Genomic DNA, 17,986 nt, shown 5'->3' with positions numbered 1-17,986 from the left:
GTGAAAGAAGTTCCTCTTGAGGGTTATTCCTGTGCTGGGCCTTGAACAACCCAAGCCTACCAGCTGGGTACAGTAATGTGTATAGCTGCCACCTAGTTATTGGTAATATCCTGATGACCAGTGGCTGTATTGGATCTTGCCAATAACAAAAACCATATTCTACTGCTCCTGAAAGGAAAGAAAAATAGAAAAACTTGTGCCACAGTTGTTCTTCTCTGTTCTTTTTTTAAAAAGCCATTTGGAATAACAGTCCTCAGGATAAGGATTAGCTCAGTACCCATGTATATTGTGAATGTAAGGAATAGGGAACACCATTTTAATAACCCAGCTATGGGGACCATATGACTCAAACCATTTTGAGTCATATTTTGATTACTGCACTCTACATCTTTTAAATCACAGTACTGACAATCCTGTTTAGAATAATGAGTCTAGAGAAATACAGGCACATTTACTTGTTAGCCTACATTTTGCACACTTACCACCCCCCAAACCTTAATCTGTTAACCACAGTTTGGATATGTAAAACCTTCCCTCTGTAATTTGTGTGGGTAACAACAGCTAGAGATACAATGTGATGTGACTAGAATGCCATCCTAGGACTCAGGAGACCTGGGTTTAAATCCCTGTGTGGCCATGAATTTCACTGGGTGTGTGTGGCAGTGGCAAATTACTCCTTGAACCTCTAACATACCTTGAAAACCTGTAAGTTGAAAGCAACAATAATGCATAAGAAAATATGTGACAAGTCTCTCAATCTTACACACGTTTAACGGGTTGTACCTTTGCTGACAAGGTTGTGTTTAGAAATCAGAGCTGTATACATGTAATATAGGTCCATGAAAACCAGTAAAGCATCCTATATTGAAAGTGTAGGGGCAGGATTCAGTGGGTATCTGGTGTGTTGCCATGCTACTCTCTGGTTCTAAAAGTTCAAGAGAAGCCACTGTTGAGGACATTAGATTTGCAGAAAAGGAAGTAGAAGAAGCTGTATCCTCTGTTATTACTATCCCCAAAAGATCTTTCTGGATTGTAGGACAAAGGTGATGTTGGACTTAGATACTTTTGGCACATTCTTGTTGCTGGTCTGACATCTGCGAACTCTTACCCATCAGTGTTGTGGGAGAAGAGCTACTATAGCAACCAGAATTTCAAAGACCACTCCATTCTATTGGTGTTTCTTGGGCACAAATGTACAGTAACTGAATCATTGTGGGTCTTCCTCTTTGGGGATCCCTGCAGAGGCTTCAACCATAGCCCAGATATACATGTAATGTTTACTCAGGCTCAGTGCCATCTGGTCACTGACCAAAAGAAAAAAGGATGAGGAAACTTGGTGTGACCTACAGCAAACAAAATCAATATATCTACTTCAGTCCATCCAAGGATTATATTTTTTTTGTTGGCAGTGTTTGAAAACAAACCAACGGTCAACATGAATTCTATATTGTGAGTAATTCTTACTGTCCTAGAAGAAAACCTGATTGTACATTTACATCTATGATAAGTTTTTATAGGAGGCCGTGGGCCTGTCCACACAAGCGTATAGATGGGTATATGGATCGCTGTTGGGGCGAGCCAAATGACGGTGTCCACATATGTTTCCTGCTTACATCAATCTGCAGTCCCTAAGTTTGGCTACTATGTAGCACTGACATATGCTTGTAATTTTTCAAAATCAAACTTATAAGCAGCATCGGTTCATTTGGGGACAATAAATAAATAAATAAATAAATAAATAAATAAATTGAAGGGTTGCTAGAAAAGTTGAGAAGTACTTACCAGGTTGTCTTTTGTTTTGTCTAAAGCAAAGCCTCCCAGAACCAGAGTTGGCACATCTTATTTTTCTATACTTTTGGACTGGCAAACCTGATGCTCTCCTGGCATGGCTTGACTCCAAATTCCCACCAATCCCATCAGCATGACTGATGGTCATGGCTGAGAGGAGATGTGGTTCTAACAACATTTGGAGGAAGCCGGGCTTTCACCACTGCTGTTTTTAAAGACATTTGTAAATATGAGCCAGTAATAGTAGGGTTGTTTTTTTCCTCCTCAGGGAGAGGTAACAGCCTGGGAGATTTCTTCTGTAGCACTCTTACTGACCTACTAGGAAGCTTGTCCCGAAGCTGGTCCTTGGAAGAATTATTTGTGTTTTAAGTGCTAGCGGGAGCGGCATATGAACAAACTTTTCCCAGTACTGAGATAAACTTACCTCTTTGGCGGATCTAAGAACAAGCCCAACAAAAAGATAGCAGTTAATGTAAAAAATGTTCAGAGGATCCTTATACCAAGGAATGATGATCTTCACTTTAACCCCCATGATACCTTACTGTAGGTTAGCCTACTAAGATCAATGATAGTTGTTGTCCAAGATCACAGCTGCCCATCTCTCATTTTTTTTTATATTACTGTATATGAGTTGTAACCCACAGAGTAGTGCCGTGACATTAATGGGAGTGGGATACAAATTGAATGAGTGGATGGGTGAGTGAATGAACAGAGACAAAGAGAGTCCTTTTGTTAGTTTCATTTCTGTCTCAGATGTGAAACTGGAAGATGAGCCATGGCAACTGGACTTCTTTCTTACTGAAATATTTCACTACTCATCCAAGTGACTTCTTCAGTCTGAGAAGAGTTGGTAGGTCTCTGATATATGTTGGTTTCACTTCCCCCTGGTCTGAATAGGCTCCTTAGATGGACAAAGGAGGGGGGGTATGTGAGTGAAAATGCCACGCTGCTGTCCTTCTCCACCCATTGTCATGGGTCCTTAACAGTTGTCAATAGTGGCCTTTCTGGTGTGTTTGGTCCTGATCTTTCTGGGAATGGATGAAAGGGTAGTGTGATAAATAGGAGACAGATTGTATCTAAGGCCTCCACCCTTGTTGACTGAGGGATTTTCTACATGTATGGTCTCCCTGACCCCTCTCTCAGTACATCTTGGTCATCAAATGAGTGTTCTTTGTCCATCTAATAAGCCTATTCAAACCAGGGAGACCAAGTGGAGGATATATCAGGGATCTCCTACCAACTCTCCTCAGACTGAAGAAGCTCCTTGGATGAGTAGGGAAATGTTTCATCCTAATAAGAACGAAGTCCAATTGCCATGGCTCAGCTTCTAGATAACTTCACCTGGATGATGAATCCTCATAGACATACCAGCTGTGAAAGTGTCTTAGGGCAGGCCTTGATTTAGAAGTTATTTTCCTCTTTGTGTACTCCCAGTTCAATAGCCTTAGTTCTCATGGATAGCCATCTCTTCAGTAACGTTGGCCTGCATCTCCTGTTATCGCAAACCAGCATCATCACTGGCCATACAGGTGGGATAATGGACATTGTAATCTAGCACATATACTGTAGAAGGTATTAGGTTGAAGATCAGGCCAAATCTTTCATATGTGTTTTGCAGAGCTAGTATCTTACCTGTTGATGCATAGGGGAGGAAACAAGGAAATAATATAGGTCCTGCGGCCAGAAATAAGCCAGCAATTTCAGATTAAATCTGCAGTTTTGGAAGAAGAGATATGAACAATTCTAACCAATTGGCGTTTTTTGGTAGGCAGTATGATCCCGGTAGCCGAATTCAAGCAGTTCACAGACCAGCAGCCTGCCTTCAAGGTACTCAAGCCATGGTGGGATGTGTTGTCAGAGTACCTCACCATTGCAATGCTGATGATAGGAGTTTTCGGCTGTACTCTGCAGGTAAGTGAATATGCGGGAGCCTAAGTTGCATTTCCCAGTGGAATGTTGGAGTAGACGCTGAACCAAGTGTGGGAGAAAAAGCTGTTGAGGACACTCTGGGTGGGTGCAGAAAAGACCACTGGACTGGCAGCATCCTTTTCAGGTGCTCGTGGTCCTTTGCAGTCAACTCTTTGGGAGCTGGAGGCCCAAAAGATGGCATTGTTGGCAAGGATAAATAAGGCTTATTCTGATTACAAGTGCAGCATAATGAGGTGGTAACGCTGGATAATATCAGGTCAGACTGCAGTTGAGGCTAATTCCATTTGTAATGATCCCCAGTTTTTTAAAAATAATCAAAACTTATATGTAAAAACAATAACAACTTGATGCATCAGAGAGAAAGAGGTTCTCTCCCTGTTGTGCTAGATTTCTATCATTGGCGATGTTGATGTATTAAAAATGTGATCTTCCACCTATTGCTTGAAGTAGCAAACTCTGTTCAACCATACTGGGGCTCTTCCATTTATTTCCACCTTATCGTAATCATTGTATTTTACTTTGTAATATGTCATGTTCCTCGTCTTCTCCTACTTGACTTTATAGGTCATACAGGACAGGATTATTTGCCTTCCCAATCACATTGCGAATGGTACAGCCTTCAGTGATGTAACCTGCGAAGATTTCACCAAAAGACGAGTCAGTGCTTCAGAGCCAATTCATTCTTCTGCCTACCAGGAAATGAGTGGCCGACAGAACAACCTAGACATCCAGCAGTACAATTACATCAATCAGATGTGCTACGAGACAGCTCTTCATTGGTATGCCAAATACTTTCCCTACCTGGTTGTCATCCACACCCTCATCTTCATGGTGTGTGCCTCCTTTTGGTTTAAATTTCCTGGGACCAGTTCCAAGATTGAACATTTTATCTCAATCCTGAGCAAGTGCTTTGATTCACCCTGGACTACCCGAGCCATCTCAGAAGTATCTGAAGAGGAAAATGTAAGCTCAGAGAAAATGGATCGGAGATGGAAAAGTAGTGCTCCTGGTAATGAGACAATGGAACTCTCTCCCTTAAGGGGATCGGTTGCAGAGAAGAAGGTTACAGGTTCCCCCTCCTCCTTGAGCCTGTTGGACAAAAAGGAAGGTGAGCAGGCAAAGGCTCTCTTTGAAAAAGTGAAGAAGTTTCGGCTCCATGTCGAAAAAGGAGACATTCTCTATACCATGTACATCCGTCAAACTATCCTCAAAGTCTGCAAGTTTCTCATAATTACTACCTATAATGCCATCCTGATTCCCAACATTAGCTTCATAGTGCCATGCAGTATCAAGATGGAGGACATGACAGGCTACGATCACTTTTGCTGCAATCACACTAAAGCCCACCTGTTCTCCAAGCTGGCCATTTGCTACATCTGCTTCCTTGGCATCTATGGCATGACCTGTCTCTATACACTCTACTGGCTCTTTCACAGACCCCTCAAAGAGTACTCCTTTGACTTTGCCCGTGAGGAGACAGGCATCTGGGACATCCCTGATGTCAAGAATGACTTTGCTTTTATGCTCCACCTCATAGACCAGTATGACTCTCTCTATTCCAAGCGCTTTGCTGTCTTCCTCTCTGAGGTCAGTGAGTTCAAGCTCAAGCAGCTCAATCTCAGTTATGAGTGGACGGTGGAAAAGCTGCGACAGAAGCTGCAAAAAAATGCTCATGACCGGCTGGAACTCCATCTCTTCATGCTGTCTGGATTGCCTGACACCACCTTTGAGCTGACTGAGTTGCAGGCCCTGAAACTGGAGCTCCTCAAGGATGTTACTTTCCCAAACTCAGTGACTCAGTTGGTCAACCTCCAAGAGCTAGCACTGATCAACACCCCTGTTAAGCTGAATTTTACATCTCTTATGTTCTTCCGTGAACACCTGAAGGTGATGCTTGTGAAGTTTGATGATATAAAAGACATACCACTATGGACCTACAACTTGAGAGGCTTGGAAGAGTTGTACATTGTGGGGCAGTTCAACCAGGAGACAAACCGAGCAGGAAGTCTGGAATGCATGCGTGAGCTGAGGAACCTGAAGGTGCTGACGCTGCATAGCAACATGTCCAAACTGCCAGCCAGCGTGGCTGATCTTGCCACTCATTTACAGAGGCTCCGGATCCATAATGATGGGATTAAGCTGATGAGTCTCAACACCCTGAAGAAGCTCTTCTGTGTGCAAGAACTGAAGCTGATAAATTGCAACTTGGACCGTATTCCCCATGCTGTCTTCAGCCTTGTGAGTTTGCAGGAGTTAGACCTGAGAGATAACCAGCTGTATTCCATTGAAGAGATCATCAGCTTCCAGCATTGCCGCAAGCTAGTGTGCCTCAGACTTTGGCACAACCACATTACCAACATCCCCGACCATATCCGCAAGATTAAGACCTTAGAGGAGCTTGACCTCAGCCACAACCGCATTGAGACCCTCCCTACCCAATTATTCCTATGCACTAAGCTGAATTATTTGGATCTTTCTCACAACAACATCCAGGTTATTCCTCCTGGGTTGGGGGTTCTCCAAAACCTCAGTTACTTTGCTGTTTCTCACAACTCCATAGAGGAGTTGCCTACTGAAATCTTCTTCTGCAAGAGACTCAAGGTCCTCAAAGTGGGACACAACAAACTGCGCCATCTCTCTGACCGTGTAGGCTGGCTGTCTTTGCTCACTAAGCTAGAGCTGCAAGGGAACCAACTTGATGCCCTGCCCTCAGAGATTGGCAAGTGCCCAGCCCTGAAGCGCAGTGGCCTCATGGTGGAAAGCAATCTGTATGAGGCATTGCCTTTAGAAGTCAGGGAGAGAATGGAGGACGATTGATGAGGAGATTCAGAGCAGGGCTAAGGGACCTTCTCAAGTGTTGATCACCCAGATACAGTGCATAGAGGGATCTGGCTGTGTCTGACTGACTAAATCTTATAAAACGTCCCACCTTTTTTCTTCATGCCACTGGGTGGCCCTAGTACAATGATCCATCTCAGGCTGGAACCAAGGCAGGGATGGAAAACTTTCATACTAGGAAGGAATGGAGACTGCTAGGAATTGAAAACCTGATATTCAGGTGGAGCAAAGTCTCAACGAAGTAAACAAAACAATACAAAAAAAGCAGCAAGTGGCACTGTTAGTAATAACAACTAGTTTTCAGAACTGACGAGTTGCAAGAATGTTCGTTTATGAGAAAGAATTGCCTGCACCAGAGAAGTCCATTATTATAGTTATTTTTATATATGCATGTGTGTGTGTACTTGTGCTTTTTATTGAAATGTTCTGGTGCATTTGTTGCTTGAGTCCCAGCTAATGCTGCATTGATGGGCATGTTCCTACAGCAGAGTCTTGGCTATGGGGTGCTTCTCTGGTAGAAGAGGATGTGAGAAGCAATCTTCACCCACACCTCACTGCAATATTTTCTTCTAAGTAAAGAGTGACATGAAAAAGTTGTAAAATTAGGCATGGAAAAAAGGTATAGGAGTTTTTTTGTCCTCATATGATAGTAGAATATGGATGAAGCAAAATGGTAGGTTCAGAATAGGCAGAAGGAAGTACTTCATAACACATAAATACCTCATGGATTTCAATGCCACAAGATGTAGTGATGGGCATCCATCTGGACAGATTTAAAAGGGATTAAACAAATTCATGAAGGAGATCAACAGCTCCTAGCCACATGGGCTATATATTACCTTCAGTATTAGCAGCAGTATGCACTAAGTAATGGGAACTTATTTCTCAGTTTTGTAACTGTGGACCCATTTTTGTAAGCCAAATAGACACAAAAATGTCTATTCACCTGACACAGAGGCAGTGAATGCGTGGCCCTCAGAGTGTAATTAATCTGCAACTGTCATCAGCTGTTGCAGGACAACAGTATCTGAAGAATCGCATATTCCTAGCCCTGCCTTAGCCTAAGGGTTGTTTCGAAGGAGAGGCAATACATTTTTGCCTCTCCTTCGAAATGCAACATACGTATGTGGTTCCCATATTTCCTTACATTACATTTGTATTGTACCCTGTCTCCAGAGGACACAGTGCAACATAGTTGGTTCTCACCTTTTGGCTTCATAATCCCCAGGAGATTAGTTTTGGAGTGGAGAGACCGTGACTTTCTCAAGGTCACCCAGAAAGTATTGTGGCTGAGTAGAGATTTGAATTCAGCCCCTCCCCCACAAGTGTGAATCCTACACTGACCACTAACTACATCAAGGGTGGGAAACATTTTCAGGCTCGGTGGCCCCCCTGCAACAGTTGCCCTATGTACTTATTCCATGCAGTAACACTCAACTGCAGACCACATTCTGTGCAAAGTACTTCAGAAACTTCTAAATGCCTTTAAATAGCCTCATTTATGACCACTGATTGGAGTTAACAGTTGAAGAAGCTTGCAGAAGATACCGAACTGGCTTTCAGGTGAGGTGAAACAGTGATTGCAGCACAAAGTGGTCTAGTAAAACTACTGGAATCCTTTCTGGGAGTCATTCTGTTATATCTGTCATACGGATACTGTTGCAGACTTAAAAGGGTCAAGCTGATGAAATTGAAGGACGACATGCATACTGGCTGATTTCCACCACTGATTGGATGTTGGATGACTGCTGGATTTACATTTCTGCTTGAGGGGTAAAGTGGGGCAGCTCAAGTTGCTTTCTTTTGTGCCTGTATCCCCCTCAAACACCTGATATTTTATCACTAAGACAGTTCTGAAGTCTTCTGTTGCCTCTTATTGCCACCTAGCGGCTGACACTATTTGAGGTGCTGCAAGATGAATTTGATAAAATCAAGATAAAAATAAAATCTGTTGAGGTTGTACAAGGCATGATTTTGAAGTATAATGAAAATAGCCAATTCTTCACGGCACATTAGAGAGAGACTGTGACTATCTTGGGATTGCACCTCTATGCTGTCTATTAGTTGTGGGCTTCCTTTTGACAAGAAAGGTAAGGGTATTGTAAACTGCAGGGAATCAAGAAGCTGCTACTTCCCATTTTTTTAAAATGTGGAATCAAGTCTATTCTCAGGACAGAGATTTCTGGACCACAACTACATCCATTTGTGTGTGGACTTTTGCCAATTTTGTGGGGTGGGTGGGTTGTTTGCTCCGTGATTCATCTGTTCCTCTATTCCTCTACCTGGTGTTAAGCAATGCACCACGATCTTTGCATCCACATGGCATGTGCATTTCATATTTGATCAACCTCCTTAAAAGCAAAGAAAAACCACCTTCATTTTGCCCCTCCACTCACTTCCTCTCATGATTCTTCTCAGCAGTTGGTGTCCGCTCTGACTTGCAGTTGACATCCTCCAGACTTGAGAAAACCAGTCTCTAACCATTACATTTTAGTTGCCTAAAATCCCCCCTGCTTCTGGAATAAGCTTTTTTTTTAAAAAAAAAAAATTCTCTAAAAGGTACAGCACATCCACACTGCCCTAACTGACTTAAAAAAACACACACCACCTTTGCTTCCTCCCTCTGCTCCATGTAGGAACAGACAGATTAAGTTTTTAATTTCTCAATTTCCCAATATCATTACGTGCTTAAGCTGTCTGTGGAAGTCACTAATGATATTGGGAAATTGAAACCAGCTGGAAATTAAAAGCAGGAACATCTGCTTTGGTTCGATGCCAGTGATTACATATCCTGGAAATGAACCCAAAATGGAGGAATACTACCCGCATCTAAATAAGAGTAGCCCCTGACAGGGTCCCAGAAAGTGTGTGTAGGGACATTGTTTCATTCTAGCAATTACATCATCTGATCACCAGCAAAAGGAGCAAACCAGCCTGTACCCACAATGGACCAAACAGTGGGAGAAATGTCCATGTAGTTACCCTCTGATTTGATGTTGAAGTCATTAAATCTACATGCTCAGAGGAGTGAGTCTGTCTCACAGGACTGTGGGAATAAAAGTAGGATAAGGCAACCCAGCATATGCTTCCCTAAGCTCCTAGGGAGATGGGAGTAAATGAAGCAAATGTAATGTCCGTGATTAACTTGCTAAATGATATTAGCAGATTCTTTTATTCCTTGCTTACTTTGTATGTGCCTGAGGGGCAAAAGGAAAGGTGAAGGGATTCTGAGGAAATTTGTCACATTTGGTAGCAAGGGCTTTGAAAGCAAATGAGTCCTGGCTAACAAGCAAACACTTCACTCCCTCCATCCACCCCCTCTCGATTTTTCTCTTTTGTATGAAGCTGCCATGGAAACAGACGAAAGCCTCATGCACTAACAGCCACAGTGAAGTGTGGTGTGCAAGCTAAAATCACAACCAATGGAGAAACCCAGAGATGGTGATATTCCTGAAGAGCGAAGACTGTGTGCAGGGGAGGTACTAGACGGCTTGCAGGTGAGAAACTAATGCCAGGCTGGAGAAGGAAGGAAGTCAGAGACGATGGGCAGGGTCACCTGAAGGATCTACAGGGCCTGGGAGAGACCTGAGGGAGGACAGGCTCAAGCACACAACTCCTGGATATATGTGTGTCCTGAGCATGTATATGCTAAAACCATACTTCCAATTTATGTTTAAGAAAAGCCTCTGACACATCTTGGTAGTGGTAGTAAAGTGCTACCTCTTTTCCTGCTTCAAGGAGCTCAGGCAGGATTAGGACTGCTCGGTTAAAAGCTATCTGTTACTTGGCACCAATCTGAGCAAACTACCATACTATTGTGAGCAACTGACGACATTAGCTTGGTCTATTTGGACAGGAAGGAGAGAGCGTCTTCACTATCTGTATGGCACAGGCCTAAAGGCTGATTCCTATTAGCAGTAGATGAAAGAGGGGACCAAGGCTGAAGCAAGTGCTACCACCAGAGCAGCTTTCCCCTCAGAAGTCATTTTGGATGATTTCGACTTCCATTCCATGTGGGCAGGAGCTGATAGTCAAAATATTGGGGAAGGCTGAGCTGTAGAGATCACAAGTTTTTCCTGTCTCTATACAAACTCAGTACAAACTACTCCACTAATTTATTATACAGCATATACTTATTTGTATCCTGCTCTCGTCAGGTCATTAATGCTCAGTGGTACCTTTACTTTTTATCTGTATACTTGAAGTAACTGTCGTTTTTACTTCTATTCAGACTAGGATTTTATCACAGCTTTCACATACACCAACTAAATGTGTGCTTGATTCACTAAAGGAAACAGATGTGTGTCATCTTGGGGGAGGGGGGGTTGAGAGGCTTTATCAGCCCCCTAAGGGAGACTGGAAGACCATAGGTCCCATGCCTGCCATGTTTCTACCTGTTCTGAACCTATCTATTTATGATTTGGACCACACACTAAGCCCTGGAGAGAAGACAATACTCTGAAACCCCTCTTAGAGGTGTCTGTGGACACAACAAGCCATCCTTGAAAAATGAGAGGGGTATACAAAAAGCTGGGAAAGAAAAATAGCAAGTGGGAACATTTTCTAAAAATCACACATTCTCCACTTCATCTTCTTGTGTGGTAAAGTCTTGTCATAGTAAGACTGGGCAACATGTGACCTGTGGGCTTCATGCAGCCCTTAGGGCCATTTTGGTGGGCCCCTGCATTCTGAGGCCCCATCCCTCAAGGATGGGGGAAGCAAAATTGCCTCAAAAGTTACTTGTGTCCTTTTGGAGGATATGAAGGTACTGCCATGTTTTGAGGACCTTTCAAATCCTTTCATTAATGTAAAAAATTGGACATGGGGTGGGGTTGTTGAATTAAAAATGTTTTGTTTAGTGAAACTAATTTTTCAGGTAACAAACAACGATTGTAGCAAACTTTACAGTGCTTAGCCACTGTATTAATTATTCTAGAAAGAAAGAATCTGAATACACAAATTTAGCCCCTTTAGCTCTGCCCCTTGGGAGTACAGCCCTTGGGCTCCTGGCAAATTTGACAGATGGCCTTCAGCCCCACCGAGCTTAATTACCTCAGAGTAACAGGGATATAATGAGAATCTGTATGAAATAAGAGAGAATTGTTGCTATTTAGCTACAGTAACAGTGGGGAAACTGTGGTTCTATAGATGTCCCAGCTTTTGTCAACTTGAGGCAGCATGACTGATGGTGAGGGCTTGGAAATTATATTCCAGCCACATCTGGAAGACCACAAATTGCTCCATTCCTGACCCATTGACTTAAAGATTGATTTGTCTTGATTAACACCTCTGTATTATTTCTAGAGATTTTCAAGTATATTGAACAATTCCACAATCTATCATGGCCTTCCATCTCTCATAAATATTATTAATTTGGGCATTGATATCTTCCTTTTCTGTGCCAAAAGCATTACATAGAATAAAAAAAATACAAGTCTGGTGATGAATTTCAGGGATTTTATGTATATATTTATCTTTAAAATCAGTGATTAGATTAAGGCATGAATTTATGTGTTAAAATCTAGGGGGAAGAAGTTCTTAAGATACGAATATTTTAACTGTCAAGCATTATATTATGTTGTTCACATTTACAGGAGAAATAAAATGGCAAAAAGAACCAGTGACCTGAATATTTTAAAATGTGATTCCACTTATAAAGGGTTATCATAGAAGGGCTATGACAGAATAAACCAGCAGTTGAGAAGGTTGCTAGAATTTAAAATAATACTGTACTGAGGCATGGAGAACTTTTATTATTTAAATATTTAAAAGTATTATTAAAATATGACACAACACTATAATAGTGCATATAAAAATTATGGTTTATATGCAGTGACTTCCTTCTGCCAGTGGAACATCATCACTGGACAATCAGATTTCACTTCTCCTTTACCTTTTGCCTATTCCAGAGACTTGGGGAACTCTCTCAGACACTTTAGGGGAACACAGAGGGTTGCGGGGGAGAGGAAGGGAAGGGAAGTTCACATTACTGTATGTGAGCAAGTTTCAGTTGTATAATGTTATATTTAACCCTATATGGTTAAGTTGGCACAAACTGCAGGGTGAAGTAGGTTGTCGGTATTATTATTATTATTATTATTATTATTATTATTATTATTATTATTATTATTATTATTATTATTATTATTATTATTATTATTATTATTATTATTATTATTATTATTATTTGTTTATTTGTTTATTTGTTTATTTAACTTATATGCCGCCCACACTACCCGAAGGTCTCTGGGCGGCTTATGAGGAAATATGTGGAATAAAGGACAATTAATTATGCCAATATGTGAAAAATAGTTGCATATATTCTTGTTGTAACAGCTCCATGTTTGCTTTCTGTGTGAAAGATAAAGTTAAGCAAACACTTATAATCCAGAAGGTGAAAACACTGCCTATATTATACTGACAAGCCAAACTATAGTAGTTACGTTTTTGATTTGGGATCTTAAGAGTTCTAAGATCCCAAATCAAAAACGTAACTACTATTTTCCAAGAGGTTCCACTGGCTTGGCCTTTTCTGGCATAACAGGCAGCTCATTAAAAGTTTTATTTATTTATTTATTTATTTATTTATTTATTTATTTAATTAATTTATATCCCGCCTATCTAGTCGTGGTGGACTACTCTAGGCAGCCAGTTCTTTGGGATTTGACTAGTTTACTAGTTCAACCAAAAGCAGACCAAGTATAAATGAATGAATAAATAAATAAATAAAAATGCGCGCGCGCGCGCACGCACACACGCTCTCGCTCTCTCTCTCTCTCTCTCTCTCTCTCTTATGAAGGATTTTCATCAGGCAAGACATTACAAAAGCAGAGTTTGGAAAAATCTCTTTTACTGGCTAGAACTTGAAAAAAAGAAGAAGTTGAAAACTAACTTTTCCATCTCTATTCCTCAGATGGAGTGAAAGAGGAAAGGGTCTGGGGACATTCAAATGAGTTTCCAGCATGCTTTGCCTGCAGGAACCTCTTGCGATGCCAGTAACAAGAAAAGCAAAAATGCTTGATTCTCCATTTTTGATAATATAACATGCAGCTGCAAATCCAGAGCTGTCTTGATCCTGAGTGAAGCACCCAGGCTCTTTTATTACTGGGAAATGGAGAGAGATTAATGGATTTATGAATTCTTATTATTTCTCCTAGATATGTTTACCTTGACAGAAGTGACCTTCCATAATAACAGCCATGCCCGGTTCCAAACGCTAAAACCTTGGTGGGATGTCCTGATGGATTACTTAGTACTGGCAATGCTGATGGTTTCTCTTCTCTCAGGAACCCTGCTCATCTCTGTTGACCAAATGACATGCTTGCCTCTGAATGACAAATTAAATGAGTCCACAGCAGCTACATCCAAGGTTGGAGCTCGAGATCATGCCATCAAAGAAGTGTTTCCTGCTGCAAACAGTGGCCGTTCAATCAACCTTGATTACCAGCAGTACCTGTACATCAACCATGTCTGCTATCAGAAAACTTTGCCTTGGCTTTCTAAGTACTTTCCTTATCTTGCACTTGGCAACTCACTTCTGTTAATGGCAAGCAGCAACTTCTGGTTCCGGTACCCTAAGACCTCATCAAAGATTGAACATTTCTTATCCATCCTCATGAAATGTTTTGAGTCACCTTGGACGACCAAGGCTCTTTCTGAAATGGCTTGCCAGCATTTCCAAGGGCTACCCAAAACCACTGATGCTGGAGGGTGTCAAGAACAACTGATTTCCCCTTCATCCTCTCCCATTCTGGACCGGAAGGACAGGGAACAGGGACGGGCACTCTTTGAGAAAATCCGCAGATTCAGAGTGCATACTGAAGGCGCTAGTCTGATTTACATGGTTTACATGGGACAAACAATCTTCAAAGTGATAAAAATTCTAACTGTGCTGGGCTATACCTCCAACTGCGTAGGGTCCATCTCCTTCAAGCATGTTTGCTGGTTGAACACAGAGAACCTCACTGGCTACTCTACTTTCCTCTGTACCCATAGCCTGGCTTTCATTCTGCAGAAGTTGATGACGACTTATCTGTTTTTGGTAATACTCTATGGGGTAGTAGGGGCTTACCCCCTCTTGTGGCTGATGCGGCAACCACTGCACAAGTATTCTTTTAAGCAAGTGCGAGCAGACCATTGCTTCCTTGACATCCCAGATGTCTACAATGATTTTGCTTTCCTGTTGCATATGGCAGACCAGTGTGACCAACTATACTCATGGCGACTTTCCATTTTCCTCTCAGCTATGAGTGAGAGCTGTTTCCTAGATGTGAGTTTTCACTCTGAATTGGGAATGGAAGACTGGGCAGAATTTTCAGGCCCTGGTCACAAAATAAACACATAAGCACATCAGAAAAAAGGAATTTAACTTTATACCCTTTAATCCTTTTCAAATTTCAAACATACTACTGTGGTAGCAGTCTCTGAGAAAGCAGAAACAGGACATCCAGACCTACCCGAAAGTTCAAATGAAAATTCTGTCTCCTCCATCTCCCTTTCCTCCCCATCTTAGAAATGGGTTGAAGCTTTTAAAGATTTTATGATAGGAAAGGGAAAGATATATGAGATGGGTAACCGAAACACCGAGATAGGGAAGAGGGATGTTTTTAACTGCAAGAAGAAAAGCCAAGGATGGAAAATCACTACAATTTATCAAAAGCATTTGTTAACAGGCAAAGCTTGGGAAAATTCCTTCTTTTTACTAGAGTTCCCAATACCAAAAAACAAAAAAACCCAAGACAAAGTCCCATATTTTACAGATATATAATGATGTATGTCATATAAATTGAAAGGTTTACTGTCACTGAACCAAGAACACAGGAAATATTATTCCCACCTGGAAACTTAGCTTGCTCTAGCTTGCATTTTCAAGGAAAAACCAACATTGTCAAAATATTTTGGTTGAAACCAAGACATGCTTCACTGTAGCCAAAGTTACACAGAAGCCCTATTCAGTTGTGTTTTAAAGTGTGTGGAGCCCATATGAATTCAGGAACCATGCTCAACCCATTACTCCACTGTATCTTTAATTATGGAAACATAACTGTCTGGATTACTGAGTGCTATAACCAGGTGTCCTCTCCACATCAGCTAGAAGCCTGATCGGAATGTTGGTTCAACATGGATAGGGTAGCCAAGTTTAACAGCCTTCCCATCTTCAGACAGTCATGTTTCTGTGATTAAAGAGGCAATGGAGAGGGTGGAGTTAACATTGCTTTCTGCCAAATGTGCACAGTCCACACCCTTTAAAACACAATAAAAGCAAAAAGAGGATTGTGGGCAATCTTGGTTTAGCCCAACAGCCGATAACATGCAGAGCAAGGAACAAGACGCTCAGGAAACTTTATAGGAGCAGGAGGACAGATTGCTTGGCAAGGCTACAGTAAATGTCACAGCAGAGATCAATCTACTCATTAGCTAAACCAAATAGAGAACTTCTAGGAAGGAGTTAACAAACAGAACATCTAGTGCAAGGTCCCCAGTTTCCTGGCTTGCCATGTGTTATCTGGAAGATTATGAGAAAGGATTATCAGAAAGGCTAGTTAACCTTGCCTGCTGCTCAGCTAGTGCTTTATACCGGATATAGCTATCTAGCACCTATAAGACTAATTACTATTGCTAGTATACAGTAAATTGTTACAACAGACTAACACAGTTACCTTCTACATTACTTTTTCAGATAATGCTGTCCTTCCAGTATCAACAAACACCCATTTTAATTGGTGTCAAATGTCTTTAGGCTGGGCTCACAATATTGGTGAAAGTATTGGAGTCATCTGGGGAGACAAAGGTTAACTCTGAGTCACATGAGTTGACAGTTTAACCAGCAGGATTCCAACCTGCTTTGACCCTTTGCACCAGCAGAGGGAATTTTGAAGAGTGCTCACTTGTGGACAAAACATGGTAGTGACATTAAAAAGACATTAATAGCGCTGTTGATATTCTTTCATGGAGTACTGTATATCTGGATGGAAGTCCAAAGTACACGAAAATGGATAGAAAACATGAAGTGATATCATTGCAAGAACCATGGTTTATGGTAAATAAAAAGATATACTACCAGGATTTACAACATAGGCCGAGCTAGCACAGAGAACAAAAAATAGGAGCAGAGGAGGTTTAGCCACAGAAGGTTTTACCATTTTGTTTAAGTTGGAGCTGGGATGGGGTGGTGGACTGATTGATAGTTTACTATGATCTTCTAACTCTCTGGTGGTAAAGCTTATTACCAGTGGCACAGTGATAATTATGACAAATGTTCATGTACCTGCAACTTCTTCCCAGTATTATAATGCAGACATACGGCTACAGTGGAACTATTATTTCGAGGAGTTGGGTTTGAGGTTTCCAAGTACTCTCATCATATTGTTAGGCAATATTAATGCCAGGATGGGTCGTCATCATTACCATTAAAATCTCTGAGCCATGTGGTATTTTTGAAGAGTTCCCTAGATTTGGAAATCCAGACGTAAAAACATGAATAACACTACTTTAATCTTATTTAGGATAATATATGTTTGATCTGCAGATTATAGGTTCCAATAAATTTAACACAGTATACCCTTTTATTTTCTGCATATTCAAGTAGTGCTCACAACTATGTGGATGTTTCTAGACGGAAGGTTCATTTATTCTCTGACAGAACAGTTAACACGAGGAAAGACAGTAATCACCCATTCATAATGGTGAAGTTAACAGTGGGATCAGATCTAAGGATAGTATTATGCTCCAACAAACAGGACAGAAGGTGGAATTTAATCAGAAGAGATTAAAATAGTAGAAAGAAAGTGACAGCAAATTAAATATTTTCTAGAATTTGATTATAGGTAAATTACTTTGTGATGCAATTTTAAGGCTTGACTCTAATGCAGACACAATTAAAAAGACCCAAACTATGCTCCTAGAATTAGACAGACTAGAATACAGTAGAAGAGTCAGTAGTCTTGACTGAAAACTATTAGACTAAAATTAAATTAAGGTAGCATTAGGAATCTGGCTAATGCTTTTAAGAAAGCATTAGCCAGAATCCTAATTCTGCTTTACACTTCTATATGAGAAACTGCAGAAATCATGGCAGCAAACTATTGCTTACTGAAGAGGTGCTCTTCGTATATTCCTGGGCACAGGTCTGATCTCATGAACTTGCCACCAAGACTTACAGTACATGACTTCCCTTAGGCATGTATAAACTGGCAGTAGCATTCTGTTCATTTTGCTTTCCAGATGGGAAGACAGTAGGATTCTACAAGGATTGTGATTTTTCTCCTGGGTCCATTTGTATAATAGCTTTTGCTACATACATCTAGGGGGCACACATATATAAAAAGGATCGAAACATGTGCCTCTGTTTCATCTCTGATGATTTTCTGGTTCATCTCTGATGTAATAACCTGCTAAAGACCACTAATAAAAGCTGGCGAGTAACTATTTA

General features: G+C 41.2%; 1 protein-coding gene across 6 annotated transcripts in view; it reads left to right on the top strand.

Moving 5' to 3' along the window:
• The window catches only part of LRRC8E (leucine rich repeat containing 8 VRAC subunit E), a 21,782-nt gene extending 3,796 nt beyond the window's left edge, over positions 1-17,986 (top strand). For 4 of the 6 annotated variants that reach the window (XM_020800394.3, XM_020800395.3, XM_078385863.1 and 1 more), the window contains exons 2-4: positions 3,557-3,699; positions 4,282-10,052; positions 13,713-17,986. In XM_020800394.3, the coding sequence (XP_020656053.3) occupies positions 3,562-3,699; positions 4,282-6,534 (2,391 nt within the window). In that variant the 5' untranslated portion in view covers positions 3,557-3,561 and the 3' untranslated portion in view covers positions 6,535-10,052; positions 13,713-17,986. The remainder of the gene's footprint in view (positions 1-3,556; positions 3,700-4,281; positions 10,053-13,712) is intronic. The other 2 variants (XM_078385862.1, XM_072990315.2) reach the window with 1 other exon arrangement.

This window comes from Pogona vitticeps, chromosome 2 (genome assembly GCF_051106095.1).
Source record: "Pogona vitticeps strain Pit_001003342236 chromosome 2, PviZW2.1, whole genome shotgun sequence".
Taxonomy (NCBI): Eukaryota; Metazoa; Chordata; class Lepidosauria; order Squamata; family Agamidae; genus Pogona; species Pogona vitticeps.
The sequence above is the reverse complement of the archived record's forward strand: the minus strand, read 5'-3'. Positions and strand labels throughout refer to the sequence as shown.